Here is a 24,427-nt window from a genome sequence, read left to right on the forward strand (position 1 = left end):
CACTTTTAAATATTCAGACAAAGCTTCAAGGTCGGGAGCCACTGTATGTAACACCAACAGTAGTTTATGGACACGACTATCAATTGCATAAAATGCCAAATGATTTGACGGTTCAAGAATCTCAAATGTAGGTATTCACTGCTTTTCTGTGCTCTGTCATCCTAAAATTAATGTCTGAGAGTTTTGGGCTATAGGTCGGAGCAAGCACAACCCATCTGATGTCGTCTCTTTGTGCTCCTAGAACATTTTTACTGGATTTTTCAAAGAAAATACTCTATCAATTATAGAACGAGGTTACAGCTTTCTCCTTGAACGTTTCCTTGACTGAGCTCAATGGAAAATGTTATTTGTTCAGCTCCGTATGTCTTCAGAATCTCCAAAACATTAATAAAAATAAAAATAAAAAAAAAACAAGTAACTGCATGTGTGCTGAAACTGACCCCAAGTCATTAACAATGCATGTCATGAGTATCTACAACCAGGAGGAGACCCTGCTTCTAATCAATGTCGACCACATCCAGACCCGATGCTCTGCTCAGTTCCATGTCGTGTTTTAGTCATCAGGAAAAAGCCAGAGGAGAATTTTTTTCTCTGAACTAAAACACCTAGAAAAGCTTTTCCTGTCATGTTGAATCTTCAGTTTCGTCACATTATACACGCAGCAGTGGAGCGCCTCTTAATAATTGATTGCCATTTGCTTTGCTATAAATGGAAGGCAGTAAGTGACATTATTATGGACACCTTGGAGTTTCTGCTGGGGGGTGAGTTTGGGCCAAAAAGGACAACTGATCTATTTTAAATTCCTTACTGCAAAAGAAAAACATTTTCAGCTGAGCTGTGGCCGTGGTGTCTGAAGAATAAAACGTCCCTAGTGCATATTTTGACAGAAGAATTGCCTCATTCTGTTGTTTTGTTTGTTTTATTCATAAGGCTGTTTAACCTTTAGTCATTTCTGGAATATCAGCGGTACAGTTTGCTCTTTTTCAGCAACACTGTCTCACTGTCCCACACCTCAGCCCAGCAGCCAGGATAAAATGTCAGCACTTAATAACAAACCACAGATGTATCCACAGGTATGTGACAGAGGCTACGTACCATATTGACACTCGTACAAAATGTGTCATAGCACGTTCATGTGAAATAGTTTTTTGCTGACTTTCATATCTGGAGCTGGAGGGGATGGTGGTGGATATACAAGCAATAAGGCTACCAAGTCGGTGTTTCACAATTTGTAAGTGTGAAGTCACTGAATATTTAAATTTCCAGCCGTTTTTGACAGGGAGCCAGATCGTCTCCAGCTGTGTTTGTGGCAACAAAATTGGTATTTTAGTCAAACCTAATCCTAACCAAGTGGGTTTGGTGCCTAAACCTAACTGTGAGCATGAGCACAGCATGGCTATAAGAGACAAAACAAAAAAATACAGCAGAAGAAAAGTTTTAACAGAGAGCTAATTTGCTTTCTCAGTTTTTGCTCCTTTCCTTCAGTGTGTTGAAGTTTCAAGGTCTTGAAAGTTCAAAAGCCCAAAGTCTGTGCCAACAGGAAACACTGCTCCTGAAACACCTCGTCAGTAGTCCCGCCTTTAATTCTGTCATTTTCTGACATCACACTACGTCACCATGTCACACATTTGCATAAAATATGCCTATATTTGCGGTACAAGTTAAGCTGACTGGAAGCTAAAAACACCACAGAGCCAACCGGAGGCACAGTGAGCGGTGCTGGCTCAGGTGTGTGTGAGCTGACCAATCAGAGGACACTGGGTATTCGTGATTAAAACTTACACTATGAACCTTAAAATGAGCATAATATGTCTCCTAGAACGTATCTGTGGTTTTGCAGAAATGTTCTTTGCCCACCTGGAAGCAGTCCAGTGGAACCACACCAAACCAGCCTCAACGCAAACGCTCACACACTTCATACTCACACTTTGCAGGGAGGCCGTAGCCACAGGTGATCTTGGCCTCTCCGGTCTCACAGCCGTGGAGGGAGGCACACTCCTTCTTCAGCATTGGTCCTGCGGCGCGGTGGATCGCTCCGTCCACTGAAGAGGAGAGGACAGGAGAGTCAGAGAGCTGGCTTACTTATGCGAATCCCCTATAATCCCACTCCTTACAGGGAGTCTAAATGTTGTTTGAAGTCTAGCAGACACATTTATAGGTGTCAGAGCTCAGTGCTGAGAGGACCTGGGTAATGTCGGCATTAGTGGTGAACGGTTAAATTTCCCTTCTCCTCCGGGTTTCTAACTTTTCACCCAAATCCCTGCTCCTTTTTTCTTTTAATAAGTCAGAGCATCTGTCTCTCTGCACGTCAGTCTATTTAATGGATTTTAAGGCTACTGCCTTAGTTAATTGCTCGATTTAATGTCTTATTAAGGACTCAGCTGACTTTGACTTTTTGGTCAATTAGTCTTTATTAATTACATTTTCATAAATCTACATAATGTTCAGAAATGTGTATCTCTCTTTGATCCACACCACATCTAAAGACCGTGACTATGTTCATTTCCAAGAGGGCAATGATGCAGAAAAAAGCAATTTTAAAGCCGTGCCAATTACAGACACACACTCACAATCTTTGCTCTCCTTGCAGACAGACACCTTCACTGGAGTCAACACTGATACCATCCAAAACTCAACAGATTTATTACAGTTATTCTCTGGACTGAAAGAAAGCAGCGTTTAACTCAAATGAAACCCATCAAGATAAAATAGGGACGACAGATTTCAATGCAGCAACATAAAACTGAAGAATTCTACATCAAGGAAACATACTTTCACCCTGTGTGAAGTAAACATAACTTTAAATTTTTCACTTTCAATAATAGTGATAGTGATTTGTGTCAAAAGACAGATGATTACAGTAATTCTTATCTTGAATTCTATAAATTAACATTTTTGCACACCTGAAGAAGAATGAAGTGTGCCAAAACAGAAGGAAAAAGGAAAAAGGTTGTATCAGAGTCACTTCATTTGGAACTGCACATTTTCAGAGACATGTAAAACCCTCCTGATTAAAAGAAATATAATGAAGACTATCAATTAAGTTTTTTTCTCCAGCATTTTGTGCCTTAACTGTATATAAAAGTTATGACGGGGAACAAACAGAGAGAAAGAGATGGGAAACACATGCAGCAGATCTCTGGCTCCAGGCACGTTGCGGTTCACGGTCTTTGCCTTAAACCCCTCGGCCACCAGGGCCCGGCTGACGAAATTAAAGTATCTGCGACAAAATGTCCACTGACAGCATACTTTATATGTTTTCCCTGTAAAGACTTTGTTGCAGTGTGCACATCCAAAATCAGAAGTAAAACTGGTACTGCAAAACAGAGTCTACGCTGCTTTTTTTGGAGTGATCCCTCAAATGTTGTCATCAAACACTTGTGACAAAGACAATGACATTGATGCGATTTAGATTTCGGAATAATAAATCTCTGCAAGCATATTTCTCTGCAGTATTTTCTGTACAAAACATTTCATATCAGCTGATAACACAGAACAAACAGCACATGGACACTGGTATTCCTGTGATGGGCCAATATCGTCCGATAATATCAGCCAACCGCTATGTCTAAATATCATTACCTCAAATATTATTGTGTCAGACTTTTACCAGCCAGCATGCCGGTAAGTGGCATCCTTCAGCATCTGATGCCTCAAAACTCTAATGTAATGTCTAATGTACGAGTCCGGTGTAAACAATTCATAATTAACCCAGAATAAAACACATCTGTCAGCAGTAGTTTTGTCACAGCACACTGAGACTTGTCAGCGCTTGGTGAAAAAAAGTACTCTCACACCCATCCATATGTCACAGCTCAGCGTGTTGTCCTGTGGCTCTTATCTCTGTCTGACTGTATACAGACCAGCTGTTGCAGCGGTGTGCTTTGCCAAACTGAGTAGCTCCAGGCAGGGGTCTGGTGTTATCTGAACGTTATTGTGTTAAGTTGGCATATCGCACGCGGTGCTGAGCTGTAGTGTGCCTTGTCACGCTGTGCCATGTTGAACTGGGCCGCACTGTGAGCTAAGCACAAGTGTAAGGGTGTGAAAGGGGAGCTCTGAAACGCTGGCTAACCTCCTCAGGGTGCACAGAAACAAGTTCAGATACCATGCTCATGCTGTGTGTGTGTGTGCGTGCGTGTAAGCGAAATCCTACTGCAGTATGTGTGTGTGTGTGTGTGTGTCTATCCTCGTCAAGGCATAAGTGCTACTGTGTGCAGAAGTATTTGTGTGTGTGTGAAGAGTCCTTGAGGTGACACACACACACACACGCACGCACGCTAACTTTGAAGCAGCCCAACTCTGAAATAGAGAACAAGTGTGATAAGGCTGAAAGATGGAAAAGAGAAGGAGGGTGGAAGAGAAGGAGGGTGGAAGAGAGGGAGGGAGGGAGGGGAATAAGGGAGAGAGCAGCCGATGTAAAAATAGTCTGGAGGGAGATAAGAAAACAGGCACACAAACAGAATATAGAAAAAAAAGGAATAGAAATAGAAGTAGAAATTGAACTGAAACTAAAACCGACCATATACCTTTTGTTTTGTTCCATGCTTCATGTTTGTCAGATGCATGAATGTGTGTGCACGTGGGGTGGAGGTGGAGATGGAGGTGCGGGGGTTTCTGTGCATATGTGTGTGTATGATATAAGGAACTGGCCTTTTCTCCCCAGTCTTTATGAGTGGACTTCGTTGCCTTGAGCTACAGCAGTGCTTTTTGACCTGACTAATGCTCTGCTCCCACACGTACGCAACACTACTGTAAAGTGTGGTTAAAGTTACAGGCGAGGAACAAACACAATGAAGCCTGCACACACATACACACACACACAAACACATGTGTGCACAGCTACAGTAACATGCGTCCTAGTGTAGAAGCTTTTAACGCATCAGATGACCTCAGCTGTACTTTCTGTAGCCGACGTAATTGCAGTTAAGAAACGTAACAACATTTGCATGAGCGGTTCTGCAAAAACAGCGACGGGCACAACGGTTTGCAAGAGTGCTTAATATTCTATATTCAACCAAACATTTTTTTTGTGTGTGTGTATGTCCAGGCTGGAGGATTGAGGCTGCTCGGGGTGAGATGTAAATATCTCAACCATGACCAGGTTTGGGCCCTGGTCCTGTCTGATAGCACAGTATTCCTATGAAAAGAGATTGGCTGTAAAGGCAGCTGGTGGAAGAATGCATCTGCTATTCTGAACACTTCTATGCCTGATCCTGGTCTGCTTTCAGCCATCTTTCTCTCTTTAAGGGTTAGGGAATGAGTTTCTTTGAAGACTGCACATTCAAAGAGAAAGTTAGCCTCTCTCTCTGGACATATGGGAAAATGATGTGTTGTACTTTTTTATTCATCTTCTTTATTGGCTTGAATTTATAAGTTACTGTCGTTCACTGGTATTCACTTCAGGTGCATGTTTATGTCTTTACATAGGATGACACATGAGGATGTGAGTCGTTATGATCAGAGTAGCAGGAGAAAAATATGAATGCATGCTGTGGGAACAGTGCCTGTTATCCCCTCTATTAAAGCGATCAATGCTGTCGCTTCACCACCTCCAAGAAAAGATGCAACGCTATTATGCTGCTTTCTTTCCTGCTTGAAACCACAAAGGGAAGACAGAGTGTATATGCTTAAGAGATCAAAGTGTGCCTCAACTTCAATGTCTTTGGTCTGTGCCTTCCAATAAAACTTAAAAATCACAGTTGGAAAATAAGTCTGTGTTACGATGTGACAACCCCACTGCTGTAGCTTTGCCAAGGTTAGGGGACACTTCATCATCACGGTGAGGATTAATCAACACGTAGATAAGGTTCAGGAACAATCACGGACATGCTAAAAGGTGCAGTTCTTTAAAAACTTGATTGTTGAGCCTCATTTCCAACCCATCAGATACTGACGCTTTGGGTTGGTAAGGTCGGTCAGTGTTGATGGCCTGACGACTTGGAAATGAGACTCAGAAAACGACAATCTTGCAAATTGGACTTCAAAAAATAAAATCGGTTTTGAGTTTGGTTTGAAAACAAGATACAAACATTTGTCTGTGGCGTTAGAGTCCGATGCTCAGAGAACATATTGTGGTCATAGACGGCTTCACGTCCAACCCATGAAACATTGCTCACTGGCCAGTAGCGATCTTCTCCAGCCAGCTGGTTTGTGAATGTCACTTCCACTGACTGAGCTTCCAACACACACAAACAGGACACAATGACTTTCCAAATGTTACTGAACCGAATGGATCAAATTCTTGTACTAAAAAGCATTTCACCGAGTATGCGATGCTTAGAAAATTGTATTAATCGTTTAAATTTAAAATGAGTGTATGAAAAAAATGTTTTTGGAGCCAGAGTTCATCATGTGATGAATGCAGATGTTACGTTACCCCAGCTGTTCACGGAAGGCTGTCGCTTCATGACTTTCTTGCTCAATAAACGCCATCAACTTACTTCCTAGATGCTAGAGGGCTTTGTCACTCCAACACGTCATGTGCAATTCTGAGGGCACTTGCTGAAATGAATGTTCTTCTTGGAACGACTGTCTCAGATATTCATGGAGACATTACTGCAGTGATCTTCATGTGCTTTCAGACAATTCATCCTGTCCTTTAAGCTGCAAATGATGTCATTTGTCTACACACACACACAACCCCATCCACATTCACATGAATCACGCTTTGTGCATTCAGCTGAAGCCGCTTTTGTTTTTCTGATGTTTAAGTTAGACCGCTGCTTGTCAAATGGAGACGAGAGGAGAGGAGGCAGAATAAACCTCTCTGACCTTCTTCCTCTGGACCCTGCCTGAGCCAGCTGAGCAGGGTTAATAAATATCCTCCTACCTATTCGTTCCCCCTGACTTCCACCTCTCTAATATAGAGAGCTGTCCCTCTAACTACACTCACGGAAGACAAGCGTGTTGGCTTTCTTTCAGACAGTGGTAACTTCTGACTCTGTGGGAGCCGGTGTAATAGCCCAGCATGAGCCCTGCACGCTACTGAGGAGATTCAGACACTGTTCTGTCACTTCAATGCAGTTAGAAATACGAGGGGAGAATTCATGCAGGGGACACTGTAAATGAAAGATGTGTTTGAAGTAAGGCTGCACCGGCAGTGCTTCCTCAGCGCAGGCACACATACAGGTCTATTAGTCAAGGATGGCCTGTGACTGAAAGATGAAATGAAAATTACTTCTACGGAATAATACAAACTGAGTCCATCTGGTAGACCGGCAAAAAATGAACTAAAATCAATTTTTCTTCGAGACATATTTAAGTTTTTAAAAGTAATAAAAAAATGTTAGACATTAGGAATCGCTCCTGCGATGTCACACGTGTGATGGATGTTTGTCATTTGTGGACTGTGTCTCTAATGTGCCTGTGACTTATGGTTTCGGCCACACTCGCTGCATGGCTCTATTGACCATCAGTCTTTTGGGTGGTCAGTCCACCGTAGACTGTAATAACTCAACAACTACAGGATGAATTGCCATGACATTTTGCACAGGAACTCATGGTCCCCAAAGAATGAACTGTTACGATCTCTGGTGACTCCCTGATTTTTCGTATAGCGCCACCAGCAGGCTGTCACGTGTGGTTTCAGTGGTACAATGCTCCTTGATGGATTGCGAGGAAATTTGGTGAACACATTCAGGATTAAATCAAATCAAGTCTGAAAGTGAAACTCTCGCCAAAATGCAACCTAGGCTTTTTTTGTGCATGTACCCATGTCCAACCTTCGTATAAAAGCAAAATTACAACAAAAGGGTCAAACTCATTTTCAATGGGACTGCCATGGGCACTTTTACGATAGCATCAAAATCGCTATTTTTAAAACACTAAGAAGGCTCGACACAACATGAAACGTTGCTCGTAGTAACACCAGGGTCTCTACACATGAACACCAGCATTGAGAACACTGTTTCTGTACACAGAATTTACTAAAAAGAAGGTTTTTGAACAACTCACGTTAGCAGATGCTTCAAGTTCAAGTTGTCTAAAACTTAATGAAGAAAAATCAATGACGTTCCTTTCAGGTGTATGTCGTGTGCTCATTACTAATTAGCTAAGTATAATAGGATGGCAAACAACCCAGATTTTTTTAAAAAAAAAGCTGTGATGTGTACACCGACAGCTGTTTCACAGAGAGCCCATGTAATAACATCCTTTATATAATCATGCATTCACAAAGTGCTCAACCTCACCCCATCCTTGCTTGTGAACGACTGAGCCTTATGAAGACGCCCTTTTCATACCCAATCATGAAACTATCACCTGTTACCAATTAACATTTGTTTCTTGTTAGTCACAACTTATCTAAAACCTGTTTTGTGGCATCAAATTCAGAATAAGCACGTACTGTTTTTACAAGAGTCAATGAAGTCACGAGGTAAAACATTCAACATATTATCTTTGTGCTGTTTTCAGAGTCCGCAACATTTTTCTGAAGCTTCACAGCAAAACGGTGTTGTGGCATTCTCCTGAACAAGGGAAGTAGATGAGGACAAAACATAAAATGGCTCCATACAGCTCCTCCGGACTAATCCAAGTCTCTGGGACCTCTGAGATCCCATACTGATTCGAAAAGACATTCACACACTTGACACGCAGTCAAGCTTATGCGCCCACTTCAGATGGGATGTGCGCTAATGCTTTTAGCTTTAAGTAGCTACAGTGAAGATTCTGGCTTAAAAAGGGTGTAAATAAGAACTTTTCAAATCAATGTGGGATTTCTGAGGCTTCCGGAGACTTTTTTTTCTCTGTTGTTTATTTTTCCCCATCCACTTCAGTTGCTCAGCAGAATGCTGCAAAGGTGTTTTGCTGTGAAGCTCCAGAAATGTTTTATGGTCTGCAGAACTTCACCTGACTTTCCAAGGGCACGAGGAGGAGCAGATAATCACTGAATCTTCATTTTTGGGTGAACTTATCTTTTAAAATCCGCCTATTACTATATAAAGGCTGTGTCAAGGTACAGCCTCAGAGAACAGCTACTGTAGACTGTATCTGAAAGCATGTCCTCATTCACTCATTCAGTATTTAATGCAATAATTCAGCGCTCCCCACAAATAAAATGGGAGTGATTTCACACAAAACTTGAATCATGATTTATACAAAATGTTTAATGTGTCTATGCCTTCGCTGCAAATCAACGTGTTTTTGGAGATAATACATTCAAACCTATATTAGCTCAATATACAGGACAGTGTATCAATATTGATGTATCCCTCATTTAGACAGCAGAGACAGGGGAAGCCCTAACCAAATTAGCATCGCTGCAGTGTCAAAGGATACTTGTTGTTCATACTCCGCTGACTCCGTCGCATGCAAATGGGGTACCTGAACTTCTCAACAATCAGCCATAATTGGCGACACCTAATGCCACCAACACACATCAACAGATGAATTAGTCATGAATTTAATCTATATTACTAGTCACTAAAAGAGAAATCTTTTAGGAAGTGTCAACCTCATTTCCATATTAAAAAAAACCATCATTAATTATTTAGCCTTCATTACCATACAAAATATCACATCAACATTTTCTCCCACTGAAGCCTGGTCTTCCTGGGATTGAGAGATGGGAGGAAGATATTTAGAAAAAAACAAAAGCAATGGAGAGACAGAGGGAGACGAGACGGGGGACTGAAGAGCGCAGTTGGACAAAGAGAAATGGGTTTGGAAGGAGATCAAGTGTAAAAAAAGAGGCGTGTAGGTGAAGAGAGAGAGAGGGAAGCTAAAAACAAAAGAGGAGGGGATGAATGCTAATCTGGGGCTCAGAAAAGAGAATGGATGGACGGATGCACGAAGGGGGGTAGAAATGACTGTTTTGGCGTCTTTGCACCAGCACACAGCCAGCTACGAACAGGCGGCTGACCAGTTTAGGTATTATCATGTCTCCCTCACCGGCTCTGTATTGACTGACTCTGGGGGAGGAGAGGGAGGAGAGGGAGGGAGGAGAGAGAGGGAGCCAGAGAGGTGGGGGGACTGGGAAGTGATAATTGGCGATATGCTTACCTGGCGAGGAGCCTGCAACCCCCAGCAGGGCACACAAACAAATACAGGCACGCACACACACACACACACCTGCCTGCAATGTTATATTTCAGGACAAGCCTTACCTCCTGTGAACCTCCTCCACCCACAATCACAAACACACACACACACAAACACACACATTCGCAGGTAGATTGACATTAGGGTAAAACCAATCCTGAGGTCTCTCCTATGGAATACTAATACGGCTGCCCTTGCCAGCTGACCTCTTATAGGCCAAACAGGCTGTCCGTCAAACTAATGGGGCGGAACGCGGGCATATTGCTTTCCCACAATCCCTCAGCAGAGCCAGGACACTCATTTACTTCAGTCAGCTTGTTGCCAAGGCAACATTTAGGATGGGTCTGGCTGTGGATGCACGCAAACACATGCACACCTCTGCACACACAGTTGTATATATGCACACAAACTTACACATGCAGGCAAACAAGCGCAGAGCAACCTCTTAAATGTGACTATGAACTTATCCACACACAGCTCACAAACAAGACCGTGGATAATGGCGGAGAAACAGGTGAATTTATGTATGCGGCTGAGACATTGACAGCAGTGTCTGTACGTAGAGGGTACACTAAGTGCTCTTTGCCTCTCATCTCATCTCCGCGCCCCAACACCAATCTGCCGCTCACTCCCTTTATTCACAATTCATGCTCTCTTGTTCACTTGTTCTGAGAGGCAGGCAGACAAGGCTGTCCTCCGCCTGCATTTTTCTCCTCATCCAGACAGGGAGAGAGGGAGGCTGCAGACACGCAGGGACCCGCAGACTTCCAGAGCAGGCTATCAAACCCCATCCTCACACTGGAGGATTGATTATAGATGTCAGCGCGCACACAAAAGCAGTGTGGCTTTTTTTTTTTTTTCCTAAGCTCTGCGAGAAACTCCTGCGTGAGAGGATTTTGTGCCGTTTTCCCCACCAAATTAAAAAATGTAAGTGGATGAAATTTTAATTGGGACGTTGCTCGTTGTGTTGTGTGCTCCGTCTGGATGCCTTGAAACATCTAAACCAATCACAGACAGGCAGCCTCTTCGTGGCTGGTTTACATCCTGTGTACTCCGTCCCCACAGACCACGAACAGACTCTCTGATACCAGCTGCCTGTGTTTGTAACTGTGTGTCTCGGTTTGATAAGTTGTCATTATTCGAGTACAGCACATCACAGCAGGTGAGGGGTTGCTGCAAGCATGACGTCAGATGTGCCGCTGCGTTGACACTGAGAGGGTTCTGATCGAAAAGCAGAAGAAGCAGTTAGAAGTCGTTGGGAGGTATGGGATCATGGGAGTTGTCGTCTTTACTGTTAAACAACCATCACTGCTGATAAAAATCTGTCTGACATGACTCATGCAGAAATGTTCAGTGTTTAATTATGGATCAATCTGAGTTCAAACACTGTTGGAAACATTGGCTATATGCTCAGGCTGCAAATCGAGGGCTACAGTAGCTACAGAGATACCATGTGGTTAGAAATGACTGTGATTGTCAGCATGGGCTTTAGAGAGATTGTTCATAGTGAAGACAATAGGTTGATAAAAAGACTCATTTTCAGTGATACACACTGAACAACCACTGCAAGCTGTCTACAGTCTGTGATGCTGGCTCTCTACTGCAGTGAATGAGAGGATGTAAACAGCCACACCAATGAAGAAATCTTGTTCAGTAACGAAACAAAGTGAAACAGAAATGACATGGATGTAACTTCAGCTATGTACACACAGTGAGGCGCGTCGCTGTCTGCATCTCAATGTAAATGACAAAATGTGAACACAGCTATTTGGGGGAATATCATCAGAGCACGACCCACCTGTCAAACATCACACTGGGGATTTTAACGCATAAAATCCATCGCTGTATGTGTACAACTCTACTCGTTATGTACATTCAATACAATTCTCTCATTTAACTGTGTGTTGACTGGTTTGTGACACACGTCTGATTGAAAATAAGCTCTGAGGTCCAAACACAGCAGAGTTTGAGACACAGATCAAGCTTAACTACTGTTACAACACAGAACATCTTTAGATTTACAGATGTTAGGTGGAAGAAAACATTTTGTTTCAAGACCTTGAAACTGTGACTGTCAGCACGGCTCCTCGTGTTTCGAAAAAAAAAAAATCATTATTTTGGTTTTTGTCTGGTTAAATCAAATTAAGTTGAGTGGCGTTCTCTCAGTGATTATCCCCAATGTCCCTTTAATGTGTATACAAACTGTTTATTCATACATACATTCATACACTGATGGCAGTGGCTGCCATGCAAGGTGCCAACCAGCACATCAGGGGCAGTTTGTGGTTCAGTATCTTGCCATAGGACACATGCAGACCAGGGGAATTGAACCGGGGACCTTCCGATAACAAGACGCTGGCTCAACCCCCTGAACAACAGCCAGCCGTACACTCCGAGCAGACACTGGTTGGAGAAGAGGGCTAATAAGGGCCGTGTTCCTGTCCAAACTGGCCACGAGGCGATCCGTTTATGCAGTGACAGCACTGTCAGAGACGGGGCTCACAGTCCTGTAACTGATATTTTAAACTGAACTGTCACCAGCAGCTCAACTGGACATTTTCTGTCCCTTAACAAAGCAACACAAGGAAGCTCTGGGCTCAGCGTACTCGGCTGGGGATTCTCATGTTAAACTGTAATGAAAACGTCTGCGCTTCAGGTCCAAATGAAAGAAGACATTGCACTTTTCAACCTTGAGGTGTGCGTGTTGTGGCTTCTCAATGCGGTAAACAGGTTCAGCCTCTCATCCCTACAGACTGCTTACATTTTACCGAATGCTGATGACATTTGTGTGCAGGTCACAAACCTGTGGAAAAAAAAAAAACACTTCAATGCATCACAAATCCCAAAGGTATACGCTGACATATGGTGACCTAGAAGAAGAACCAAATATACACTTCAAAGTGGGAGTCCTGGCTCTGGCAACTTTAATGGCTTTCATTCAAAAAAAAAAAAAAAAATCAAACTACCATGTCTAAAGCTCGTAGTGACTATCAGGTTGATTGAACATCTGATCATCATCTGAGTGTCTTTTCTATTTGGAAAAATCAATCAAAGCAGTGAAACGTTGAAATGGCAGATAAGCTTTGGAATAAATGAACAAGCGCAGCCAGTGGACATAAAAAAAAAGGTTAATTTCCTGCCCTTGAGTTTGTTGTTGATGCGCTGCCTGAGCTCAGCACTCCTCCAGATTGAAGTGCGAAAACAATGTTGGCAGGTGTGCTTTTGATCCAACTGAATGACATTTACCCAGGTACCCTTGAGACGGAGCAGTAAAGCACTGTAAAGACCTTTTGTTGCCTCACCTCTGATGGAAAAAAAAAACAAAACAACAACTGACTAAAGCTGAATGAATGCTTGGTTATTCAATGCAGAGAGTGATCCAACCAGCGGAGGTGTACGCTGTGTTTGTTATTGTTCGACTCTGCTCTCGCGTCCGTCTGCGATCTACAGAACCTTCATCGCTTTTTTCGTCGTACTTGTTTTCTCCCTCCAACCCTCATCTCCCTCCCATCTCTCTTGTTTGTTCCATTCTTCCCCCCGACTCCACTCTTACCTCTCTCCCTCTAATTAACACCTACCGTAGGCTCTATCTGCCTTAGTAAAACCCCCCAAGGACAGGAGGCTGGAAAGAGATGGAAATAAATGCACGAAGAGCAAGAAAGAGATGTCGAGAACGAGTGGCAGATAAAAAAACAGAAACAGATGAGGCTGTTCAATTTGAAGCCTCCTCCAGCCAAGTTGGTGGAAAAATTTCAAAATTAAAAACAGATGTTGTGGCTAAATTTAGCAGAATGAAAAAATCTTAAATAGCTAAACCAGAACGAACAACATAAAAACATGCTTTTTCGGCGTGCACCCAGTCTGACGCGTACACAAATTAACGGCCTCTCTAGAAACCATCTGTCCTCATAGAGCCATCAGAGACTCGAGGACAACATCAAAAGACGCTGCAGATCTTGAGGTGCTTGACTGCATGCATGTATGAGTGCGAGTGTGTGTGTGTGTGTGTCTCTTGAAGCCACATGACACAAGAGTACGCAGACCATTTTTATGGCTTGAGGCTCAGCTGGTGTATATCAGCGAGGGTGGAGCCCGTTCCGCCTGAGTGTGGACGCTGCGGACTTCAGGCAAACGAATGCACTTTAGGAGGCGAGCAGATTCACCGCACGAACTGACAGGCAGGCAGAATGCACGCGCACATACAGGTGTGCCACATGTCACCATGGAGACTGAGAAGCAAAAGATACAGGCACACTCACTCACACGCACATACAAATTGGAAGTGTAAAAATGGAAGTGAGCAGGTCTGAAAGGCTAAAGCTGCCCAAATGATGAAAAAAAGAAAACAACCACAGGCAAACGCAGCACCAGAATTTGCAAGCATTAACAAACCCAGACACACACACACACACACACAGTTGGACTGGAGTGTGTGTGTGCATGTTTTAGCGAATGCGGCTGCCGCATTAGTTGTACAGATTTATTACGAGTATCGATTGAGCATGGACGTCCAACATCACACGCACGCAGCAAAGTACTGAGTCAACAATACACTGAAAAATGACTGTTTATATCCACAGCACTTCACACCCATAAATTATGAACTATCGACTTTGCACCTGGATGCACACACACACACACGCACACACACACACACACGTGCGCGCGCATACACACAAAGAACCACGGGCATCCAGATAGACGCGGTGCCACATGCAAACGCACCGTGAACACCTGCCACAACAAAGCGCTACCTGCTACCAAACAGAAAGGAAAATTCAGACTGACACAAAACACTCACACGTACACACACACACACCGACACATCCAGCCGCATCACCTGATTAAAAAGAATGAGATTTTTAATTATCTGGTGCCCAAGGAGGCCTATTTGCACCACAAAGCTTCGCTATTAACAACAACAAGTAGCTTGGCAAGCACACGCACGCAACAACAGACAGACCCGACAGGTTGTGACTTACCGCCACCTCCGCCGAGCAGAGTCTTGTTGGCTGAAAGAAAAACAAAGACAGAGGAAATATTCATGAAAAGGCCTGAAAACATCACAGCAAGAGCTGGAGCAAAACAAATCCATAATCAAACTGTCTATAGGTTAATGTTCTCTGGATTTGCTTGACATTAGACTGAATTCAACATTTGGGGGATCTGGACAGTTAAGCACCCAAAATAAGACATCAGAAGACACGACACAGGCAAATCAAATACATGATCAATAATAAAAATATGTGGTGGTTGCAACCCAAATCACATCTAAAAACAAAATGAAACACTGACCACTGCTGAAGGCACGTTTCTCTTCAGTTTTGCAGCACAGAGAGCACTTTCTCACTGCATTCAATCTGTGTAAAGCGTTTTTTGAGTATAGCGAACAAACATTTCCTCGGCCCGCCATTTCCTGCTTTTCTGTTTCTTTCCATTAGCTGTTCCATATCTTTTGTTGTTTCGGGCTCAATCCCATCTCATCCCATTAATGGCTGAAATGGAACAACCCTTCAAGTCTGACTCAGATGTCATCAGCTGAAGTCCACCTTCTTTCTGTAAACAGACGTGATCAGAGATTTTCAAAATTCAGCGGCGGTGAGTTCTCTTGTGTTACTATGGCAATCCTCAGTGTCACAATGCCATTTGCCATTCATCTGATTGACATGAAACATTTTTTAAAAAAAGAACAGAGGCTTATAATATGTTCACAACATCACGCTATCAATCATGACATCGAGTGAAGGAGGAGCACTCTGCAAAATGAGTTTTATATCCACTGTTCAAGTCAACTGTTTCAACTAAGTCTTGGAGTGCGCCTCTGAAAAAGCTCCATCTGGAGGCTCTGACACACACAAAGGGCTGAGGGAGAGGGGTGCACTGGGACCGGGTCTCAGACTGTCGGCCAGATAAAACACCACGTCCGACACCAACAAGGCCTCAAGCTGGGCTCTCAGACCTTCCCATGAGCATTTCTAAGACAATTTTTAATCAAATAAATGATCGACATATATCAAGAATCATTATTCTTAAGCTGCAGCTCAAAAAACAACGACAGAAAATGCAACCCTGACTGATGTTCAACTCAAGGTTACGCTGCTTTGCTTTGATTGCTTGTTTTCAGCAGGGAAATCTCTATTTTGCTCCCTCTCATCAGTGTAAAACCATGTTCTGTGGTTGTAGACACAGTCTGGGCTCTGTACTGCTCTGACCTTTCACCACAGTGTTAAAAAAACGTTACAACACCTCATCACTGTACTTATTAACAGCTGAGGTTCAGAACCTTTCCACATCTGCACTGTTGTATGCGAGTGTGTGGGTGGGTGTGCTTTTCACAAACTCTGATCTCCTCAGACTTAATCAAGTTTTATATCTAATTGGGCGAACTTCAGCGCGCTGAAATGACTCGAGGCTTTCAGTTATATTTACGTGCTGGGGGGGAGAATTTTGTCTCCTCATTTGTCCTTTGGAACATAAATTTGTTATTGGTGTCAGTCAGCATTTCTCAGCGAGAGTGGTTTTTCAGTCCAAGTCCTCCGGGCTCACAGTGCTGCCGGCCAGTTAATTGCATTCACCTGGCATTGCAGGTGTAACTCAGCCCCTGATTAGATGGATAGAATGAGAACCAGCAGGCTTCGAGTCCCGTCGATGAGCAGCGAGAAGCATTGCACAAAAGGACGTGGAGCTTCACTGCTTGCGAAGCTAATGAATAAACTCATGCTGAGGCTACAGTCCAGAGGAAAATAAACAACTCTGCCAGAAGAAACAGGCAGGCAGTGTGCTCCGAATTTGTCTTCAGAAGTCACGAAACAACTTTCTACCTGGATGTCAACGAGGTGGCAGTAACAACATAAGCTCAATTTCCAGCGAGGAGAGTTGAGAATTACTGGCCAAGGCTTAGCAGTGTGTCGCAAATCATTATCTTCCCCGTGTGAATAAAGTCGGCGCAAATGTTTAAAGAGTGCAAATTGCTGGCAGGGTGGTAAGGTCTAGCTGCGGCTGCTTCTTCTGACTGATGCGATATGCATGTTTCCCTCACCTGCATATCCATAAACGTGTGGAGTCAGCAGCGCTAGCCCCGGGGCGTCTGCAGCACTTCCAGAAAAACCTAACCTGACCGCGAAACTCATAAAAATCATGTTTTCCAATTCTTTCCCCGCTCGTGGATCCAATTTGGGTCGCTGTGACCGTGTTAGGAAAATCTGATAAGCACATAATCTCTCTCCGACCGTTGCAAAGTTACATCAGAAGACACTGGGGACGTCTCTCATTTTAGTTACTCTTTGCCAGTGGGCATCGTGCCAATTGGGTACCCACTCAGATAGTGTATCAGGCGGGTTGGTTTTAGAGAGACTAAATCCCACAGCTTGCTTGAGTCTTTTCTCTCCCAAGAATCGTCTCCTCTCAGACATATTCACCTTCTCCCGCTGCCTCATTAAAGGTAAATCCCACTTAATTCCAGCCTTTAAACACACTGTGCCTTCTCTATATTTCAAATACCGTCTCAGCAACATCTCTCTCCGCTCTCTAATTTGACAATGTGCAGCTCCATATCGCATGAATTTTAACAAAGGCAGTTATCTCATGCGACAGTGTGCGATGACTTCAGGTACACAGCTTGTTTAAGCGCTGATAGATTCTTGCGGTGAACTGAAATAATGCTCATTCGGATGTAAAAGCTCAGACAAAATAAATGTCTCCTTTAAGACCCCCATTTATCTGCTGCTGATCAGCTTCAGGCAATACATAGGAGTGATATCACAAGCTGGGTCTTGTTAATATTCGTCCGTGTTGACTAACACGCCCTGGGCCATATAAGTACAAGAAGTCCTGAGTGGTGAAATGTTTCCTTTTTAAAGTAAAGACGTATCCGCCTGAAGGAGAGATGATGCAGCGCCAGCATGGAGAATTGAACCGGAAACCACAGTAATCACAGTTTTGTCGGTGGAGCGTTGAACTGGTGAGCCTGGTGAGGAGCAGGAGCTTTTTATAAATCGATCACGGCTGTACGTTTAAATCTGAAAAATCCATCCCAGGTTGTTATTAAATAGATCATAATTAGCCATTTGCTAAATTGGGTGGCAGCATTAAAACTTTACAAGTGTCTGAGCCAATCAGACTTCAGTAATGTGTAAAGAAACTGCTGATTTCAACATGTGCAGTTTTGTTAAATCTAAAGCAGTAAAGCATTTTAAGAGTGCATCAGTTTTAGGAGGAAAATGCAACCCAGTCGCCAGGATGAAACGCTGGCAGTTTCACATCCCAGCACATGTTTATTACCTGACTGTCATGTGTAGAGGCTGAAGGGACGGAGGTGGAGCTGCAGGCGACAAGGCGGGCCAAGCCAACGGCTGCAGCTGAAGACTGAGTTTCGACACTTGTAAATGTCACCCCACCGGATATTTTGCAGGCTACTCGGGGACAAATTCTACCCTCGTTTGTCGTGACAAAATGTTTTTATTTGGACAGGAAGTCAGGCAATCTGTAGCTGCGGGGTGTTTTGGTTTTGGTTTTTTTCCTTTTTTTTGTCACAACATAGTATGTTTTTATCAAGACCTCAGATTTCTCTAGCCATGTTTGCGGCGACCAAAGCAGGTATCTCAAGCCAAAAGTGATGTTTTCCTCATCATAACCAAGTGGGTTTTTTTATGCCTAAACCCAACCAGGCTATCAGCATGTTATTGTGAGGAGAGAAAAACTGATCACTGAACCTTAAGAAACATAAATAATCTATCCATGGTGTTTCCCAACATCTATTCTGGATATTGGGGAAAGGGAAATAATTTATTAAACATTAAACAAAGTAAATCTAGGTATTACTTTGTTTTATTTGAGTTTATAGTATTCACATAGTTGTGTGGGCAATATCAGATTATGCTAACCTAGCTGGTGCTATTTGCTCATATTGGATGTGTTCGTGAATCAAATCTCACTCTCTCCACTAAAATGAGAGCGTTGCAGAAGAGCGTGCTCTTTCCGTGGGAATTCATGAATGGGTCAACTGTCAGAAAGTGGATGAAAGATTTTCCTTTCAGTACGACATGATAAGTTTACGACGTTATAAAGCAGCATTTCATCAAATGTAAGGCCAGACATGTATTTCTCTCTTCAGGTCATATATTAGGAGGCTCACATTCATTCTGTCTCGGTATGAAAATGTTACTCCTGGCAGTTACTGGTTGTAAATATGTTGTAGCTACTCATCTTTATCTTGGAACTAGCTTTAGAGTTGCACCCGTGTTAATCTAGCGACGTGTAAATCTCCATTCACTCTACAGTTTCATTCTACCTATGAAGCTTTTATTCAAGTTTGAACTTGGGTGACTGGCTTTACTCTCAGCTCAGCATGCCAACCTGTCACAACCACAGACATCCAAAGTCATCAGAGAGAAGTGAAAAATACAGGGTTTTTTTTTTTTTTTTCATTTAACAACCCTTGCAATATTACCTCTAAAGCTTCAGCTTTCATAACATATTATCGGTGGGTTCTCGTGAAATATTCTGAGCAGATGACAGATGCCATATGGGACCAGCGGTTGCTGCACAGTTAGAGAAGAGACTAAAAGGTTGTCACAGTTTAATACCTGAACAGGTGGATAAATCCTGGCCAACAAATCAGCAAAACAGCGCTGAGGGGTTCCTTTAGTGCACTTTAAAAAATGTTTTACCCGTGGATGCTTTTACCGTGATGTGTCAGTTTATGATGTCTAATGCATTTCGGGACCCGTCTTGTGACTCAGTGTGGAAATGTATTTCTGAATCCTTACATCTTTCCCACTACCTGCCTTGTCTACCTCTTTGTCGGCTGACGTCCGACATTTCCCATAATGTCATCGCAATAAAGCTCAAAGAACGCACTCGCACAGCCGTAGAGAAATTCTTCCGGTCGAGACAAACAACTGTCTGTGCCGTTACTCAAAACACAACATGTTTTATGGCCGCATTGCCTCCTTGATTACTGAGGCTGCCATCAGTGTAGAAATCTGTATCTCTGCCTCCCTCTGTGATGGATTCCTCCCAGTAAACCCATGAACATCTGCTGCGAAAATGGTGTTTATAAGGAAGTCCATCTGACACCAAAGCCTGGCGGTAACTGATGTCTTATGATTGCTGAAAATGTTTTTTTTTTTGCGATCACGCTTTATCGTAGCTGCCAATGCCGTCTCAGTGAGAGGCGACACTGTGGACGGCTATCAGCAGGAGCAAGATGTACAAAATGTTCATAGAATGGCCCCAGAACAACAAGACAACCCAGCAGAGTTGCATGCATGATGGTCTTTAAATTTCGATTGTGTTATTTGACATTGGAAAGCTTACTGACTGACTTAAATATCAGTATCAATAAAGGTACCCTAAAAGGTCCGGGGCACCGCAGGTCAAAGTGCTTGTAGTCAATACATACCAATTACAGCCTAGCGTAAAAAAAAAAAAAAAAAAACTAAAATTGAATGCTTCGTTGGTGGAGTCGTGACGCTTCAAGTAAACACGAGACAGTGAAATACGATGGAGGAAGTCCAGTCTGCGTCATGGATTCATCACTTTGAAGGCTTGTCAGACATGGCTGTTTATCAGACTATGAGGGGAAAAAAGGAAAGGAGTGGTAAAAACAGCTTATCTAAAAGAAAAAGATCTATCAGGATTGTGGGCGTAAATGTATCTGATTAGAATATTTTGCTTCTCTTTCAAATTGATTTTTAAACAAGCCGTGTGTATCACATGTAGCAACATCTGAACCGCCCTCACCTACACACTTTCCAGACGGCAGCCCAAGGCTCCATCCAGCAGTTTTTGTAAATGTCAGGAACCGACAATCATGCCCAATTCATGTAGGAATTGGGCAGGTGTGCGAAGGTGTTTCAATTAATCTCCACAGCTGTCTTTTATCCTTTTTTCTTACACGTTCACCAAAGTTCAAGACCGGATTGAAATCCTCGGTGTGGCGACTGTTCCAAAAGTACGCGCTGCAATCCAGACATTTTTCTCATCGGTGTATTTTCTTTTCAGAAACTGGTATTAAAGAGCAAAAAGGTGAGTGTTTTTTTTTTTGTTTTTTTTTAAATTTCAAAACACACACAAAAGGGAAACATATGAAAAATCTAGTTTTCATTTCAGTTTTCTATTGATTTATTTTTGTTATAGAAAATTTAAAAAAAAGGAAATCATCACATTTTTTCAATTTAAAACTATTATAAAAGGATAATCAAATAACCACCACGCATTTTAATACCAGTTTCAGAATAGAAAATTCAATTCAACTCAACGAATCAAGACATCAAAGACTTAGTTTCAGTGATTATTCTTTCAGAAATGATTTTTGTGTCTGTGGTAACCACAACAACAACAACGCCAACGAACAAATACAAATACTGAACAACAAAATGCTTCACAACATCAACATGAATAAAGAATATAAATACCAAAATGTGACTGACACACACAGGTAGGTAGAAGGTAGAAACAGTCCTTAGTCAGGGATGTGTGTCAAACAACCACCATTTCTCTGGCATCACAAACGTTTCTGTTCAAAACCTTTTAAAAACTGTCTTCATCAAAGGTGTCGGTGTGCAGTTTGTTAATAAAAGAATTATGCGGAGGCAAGGCTGGGTGGAATGACAGAGCAATCTTAAGTGAAACAGACCTCAAGCCTGCGCCCAAACCAGTGTGGCCACACTCTGGTATTCACATATCTATGGCAAAGTTCTGCCCAATGCTCTATCAGAATTCCTCTTGAGCCTTCGATCTTAGGAAATCTGCAATTAACCACCCCACTTTCTCTGCCTGTTTGGGCCTTTTTAAAGTCCCTTTGCCTGCACCAACCTACTTCTTCCAATTGGTCACTTTGGTGGATTGAGGGTCCTTCTATCAAGGGAAACAAGGGTTGGTCTGCTCACCCCCCCTATGGAATACAACCTTTGTATTACCTAACTCTACTGATGTCACGTCTCAGAGCTTACAGCCTAAAGTGGACCGGATGGTCTCTCTTTCCTTATATAGAAACATATACATGAAGTCAGCTCCGAACCTCTTTCTCTAGCTAACTTCTGACGCACACACAGAGCTCATTAATGGCTCCGGGGGCCCCTGAACATGTGAACCCAAACATCACCACAGCTCAGAATGTGGAGCTGAACAGACACCTCAACACACAATATCTAATCAATAGGGGGGTAAAACAAACACAAAACATTTGCCGATTCTGAGCGGTTCAGAGATGACTTTTTACCTTTTTGGATTCAAAAATGGATTTATCTTCACTCCCATGTATTGACCTGACTGAAGCATCGATCGGTAGAGGAGCTTTCTGTTGTCTGTGTTCACGTCACTGTATCCCTGACTGCCGACTGGAGCCAGATGAAAAATGTACTTTATTTCACGGAGACATGACAGAGAGGAGATGGGGAAAGAAGAGAGAGAGTCGCAGTCTCTGGTGAGATGTTGATAACAGGACGTGTTTCAGTTTCTTGAAGAGATGAAATGAGGAGATGAGAGGTGAGAAGTCTACACGAAACTGAAACACAGTCCAGCTGCCTACGATACAGCACTCAGAACCAAATGGTGAGAGTTAACCTGAAGTTAAACACACACACAGACACACACTCTCCTTGTGTGTAGTCTTGTTCACCGACTACCCTATCTAATGAAACTTTACTTGAGTTAAACTTGTGAACAGAACTCAACAAAATATACATTTTAATACAGAATTCCTACATATTATATCTTTAAGGAGTTGATCTCCTCTCTTACAATGTCTCTGGTCCTGTACCTTTATCCTGACAGTAACAACTCATATCCACTGTGTCTTTATAGTTGTGAGACATCACTGAAGATTGCCCGTCCATTCCCTGCCGCTCAGGAAGGCGTGCATTCAGACGTGGTTAGACAAGACATTACACCACTTTGTTCGATTGAAGCATATTGAACCCTTAACAAAGCTCTTCTCTGTCTTTACTTCACTGCAGCTTCTTAAAAGATTCACTACACACTAAACGGTTGACTGCTGGCCCTTTTTGTAGCGTTTTAAAATACTTTTGCTATAGTAGGTACCAGGAACACTATATGTGTCCATAACCATATACACGGTTGGCTGCTCGGGCAGTTCAGAAGCTACAATCATGTGGATGTGAATGTGCGCCGAGTTCAAATTCACATTTAACTTTTACCCTCCCTGATACCAGTACAGAATACATTTTCATTCTACTGTCCCATCTTTGAGTTATCCTGCCTGTAATCTTTATTCATGGGATTATGTAATCATTAAGACTGTGTTATGTAAGGTACAATAGGCTGGAGATAAATCATCAATGATCCAATGCAATGCTGCGTTCTCTGTGCAGACACAACCGCTGAGCCCTGTGGGTGAAACAAAGGCATCAAAAGCAACTAAAACACACTGTCACAACACACACACACATACACACACACACACACACACACACACACACACACAACATACGCTCACATGCAGCACCAGCGCACACAAACACAGGAGGGGATGTGAACGACAAGACATGTAGATGCACGTACATCATACTTGCCAGGAGTCACACATAGACACACACACAGATGCAGACAATCGAGACAGAGTTTGGGTCACCATGGCAACGGCAAAGCCCAAAGGTTTGTTACTGAAACCTAGTTAATGAGAGAGAGAGAGAGAGAGAGAGAGAGAGAGAGAGAGAGAGTAATGTCGATACTCGAGGGAAAGTGTTTCACCATCTGTTAAAACCCCCATGTACCCGGTTGACTGTGGATCCAGTGTAACTGTGTGTGTGTGTGTCTGTGTGTGTGTGTGTGTGTGTCTGAGGTGTTCACACACTGGCCACAGTTGTTGCACGGGCAAAAAAACAAACACACTCAACTGCCTTCTCCCACGGCGGCGAATACATGGAGGCTAACAGTTTCTTTTCCTTATTGGTATTAGATGACTAATTGGAATAGCTAATGCTGAGCCGCTAAATAAAGCGTGCTAGCATCTGCTGCGGAGACACACCAATTATCGGAGTGGGGAAGGGATCAGGGTGCTAAGTTATACGACAAACAGAGAGAGAGAGAAAGGGAGAGAGGGGGGAGGAGGGCGGGTAAATTGACAGGGGGAGAGTGGAGGAGGAGAGTGCGATGTGTCAGGGGGGACGGAGGGATGGAGGGAGGGCTCAGGGGGAGAGAGAGAGAGGGAGGGAGGGGTGACGGAGAGTGAGTGAGAGAGACAGAGACAAAGTGAAAGAGAGTTGAGGGTGGAGAAGGGAGACGCAGGACTAAATTTGCCGGGAACATAAAACAACAAGATGGAGTGTACTTCTTCTACTTTCTTGGGAGGTAAGTAATGACAGCAAGGAGGAAGGAGGGTGGGGAGGGGAGAGAGACAGGGGGAGTGAGCGAGAGAGAGACACAG

At 43.1% G+C, this 24,427-nt stretch overlaps 2 protein-coding genes across 4 annotated transcripts in view; one reads left to right on the top strand and one right to left on the bottom strand.

The window, feature by feature from the left end:
- The window catches only part of macrod1 (mono-ADP ribosylhydrolase 1), a 133,838-nt gene that overhangs the window by 43,777 nt on the left and 65,634 nt on the right, over nucleotides 1–24,427 (bottom strand). For 2 of the 3 annotated variants that reach the window (XM_037078162.1, XM_037078163.1), the window contains exons 4-5: nucleotides 15,021–15,050; nucleotides 1,926–2,042 (exon numbers count right to left, since the gene is read on the bottom strand). In XM_037078162.1, the coding sequence (XP_036934057.1) occupies nucleotides 1,926–2,042; nucleotides 15,021–15,050 (147 nt within the window). The remainder of the gene's footprint in view (nucleotides 1–1,925; nucleotides 2,043–15,020; nucleotides 15,051–24,427) is intronic. The other variant, XM_037078164.1, reaches the window with a different exon arrangement.
- Nucleotides 24,284–24,427, top strand: part of flrt1b (fibronectin leucine rich transmembrane protein 1b) — a 39,286-nt gene continuing 39,142 nt past the window's right edge. The window contains exon 1 of the mRNA XM_037078145.1: nucleotides 24,284–24,351. The gene's annotated coding sequence lies outside the window, so the exon portion shown is untranslated. The remainder of the gene's footprint in view (nucleotides 24,352–24,427) is intronic.

Source organism: Acanthopagrus latus, chromosome 18 (genome assembly GCF_904848185.1).
Source record: "Acanthopagrus latus isolate v.2019 chromosome 18, fAcaLat1.1, whole genome shotgun sequence".
In the NCBI taxonomy this organism is placed as follows: domain Eukaryota; kingdom Metazoa; phylum Chordata; class Actinopteri; order Spariformes; family Sparidae; genus Acanthopagrus; species Acanthopagrus latus.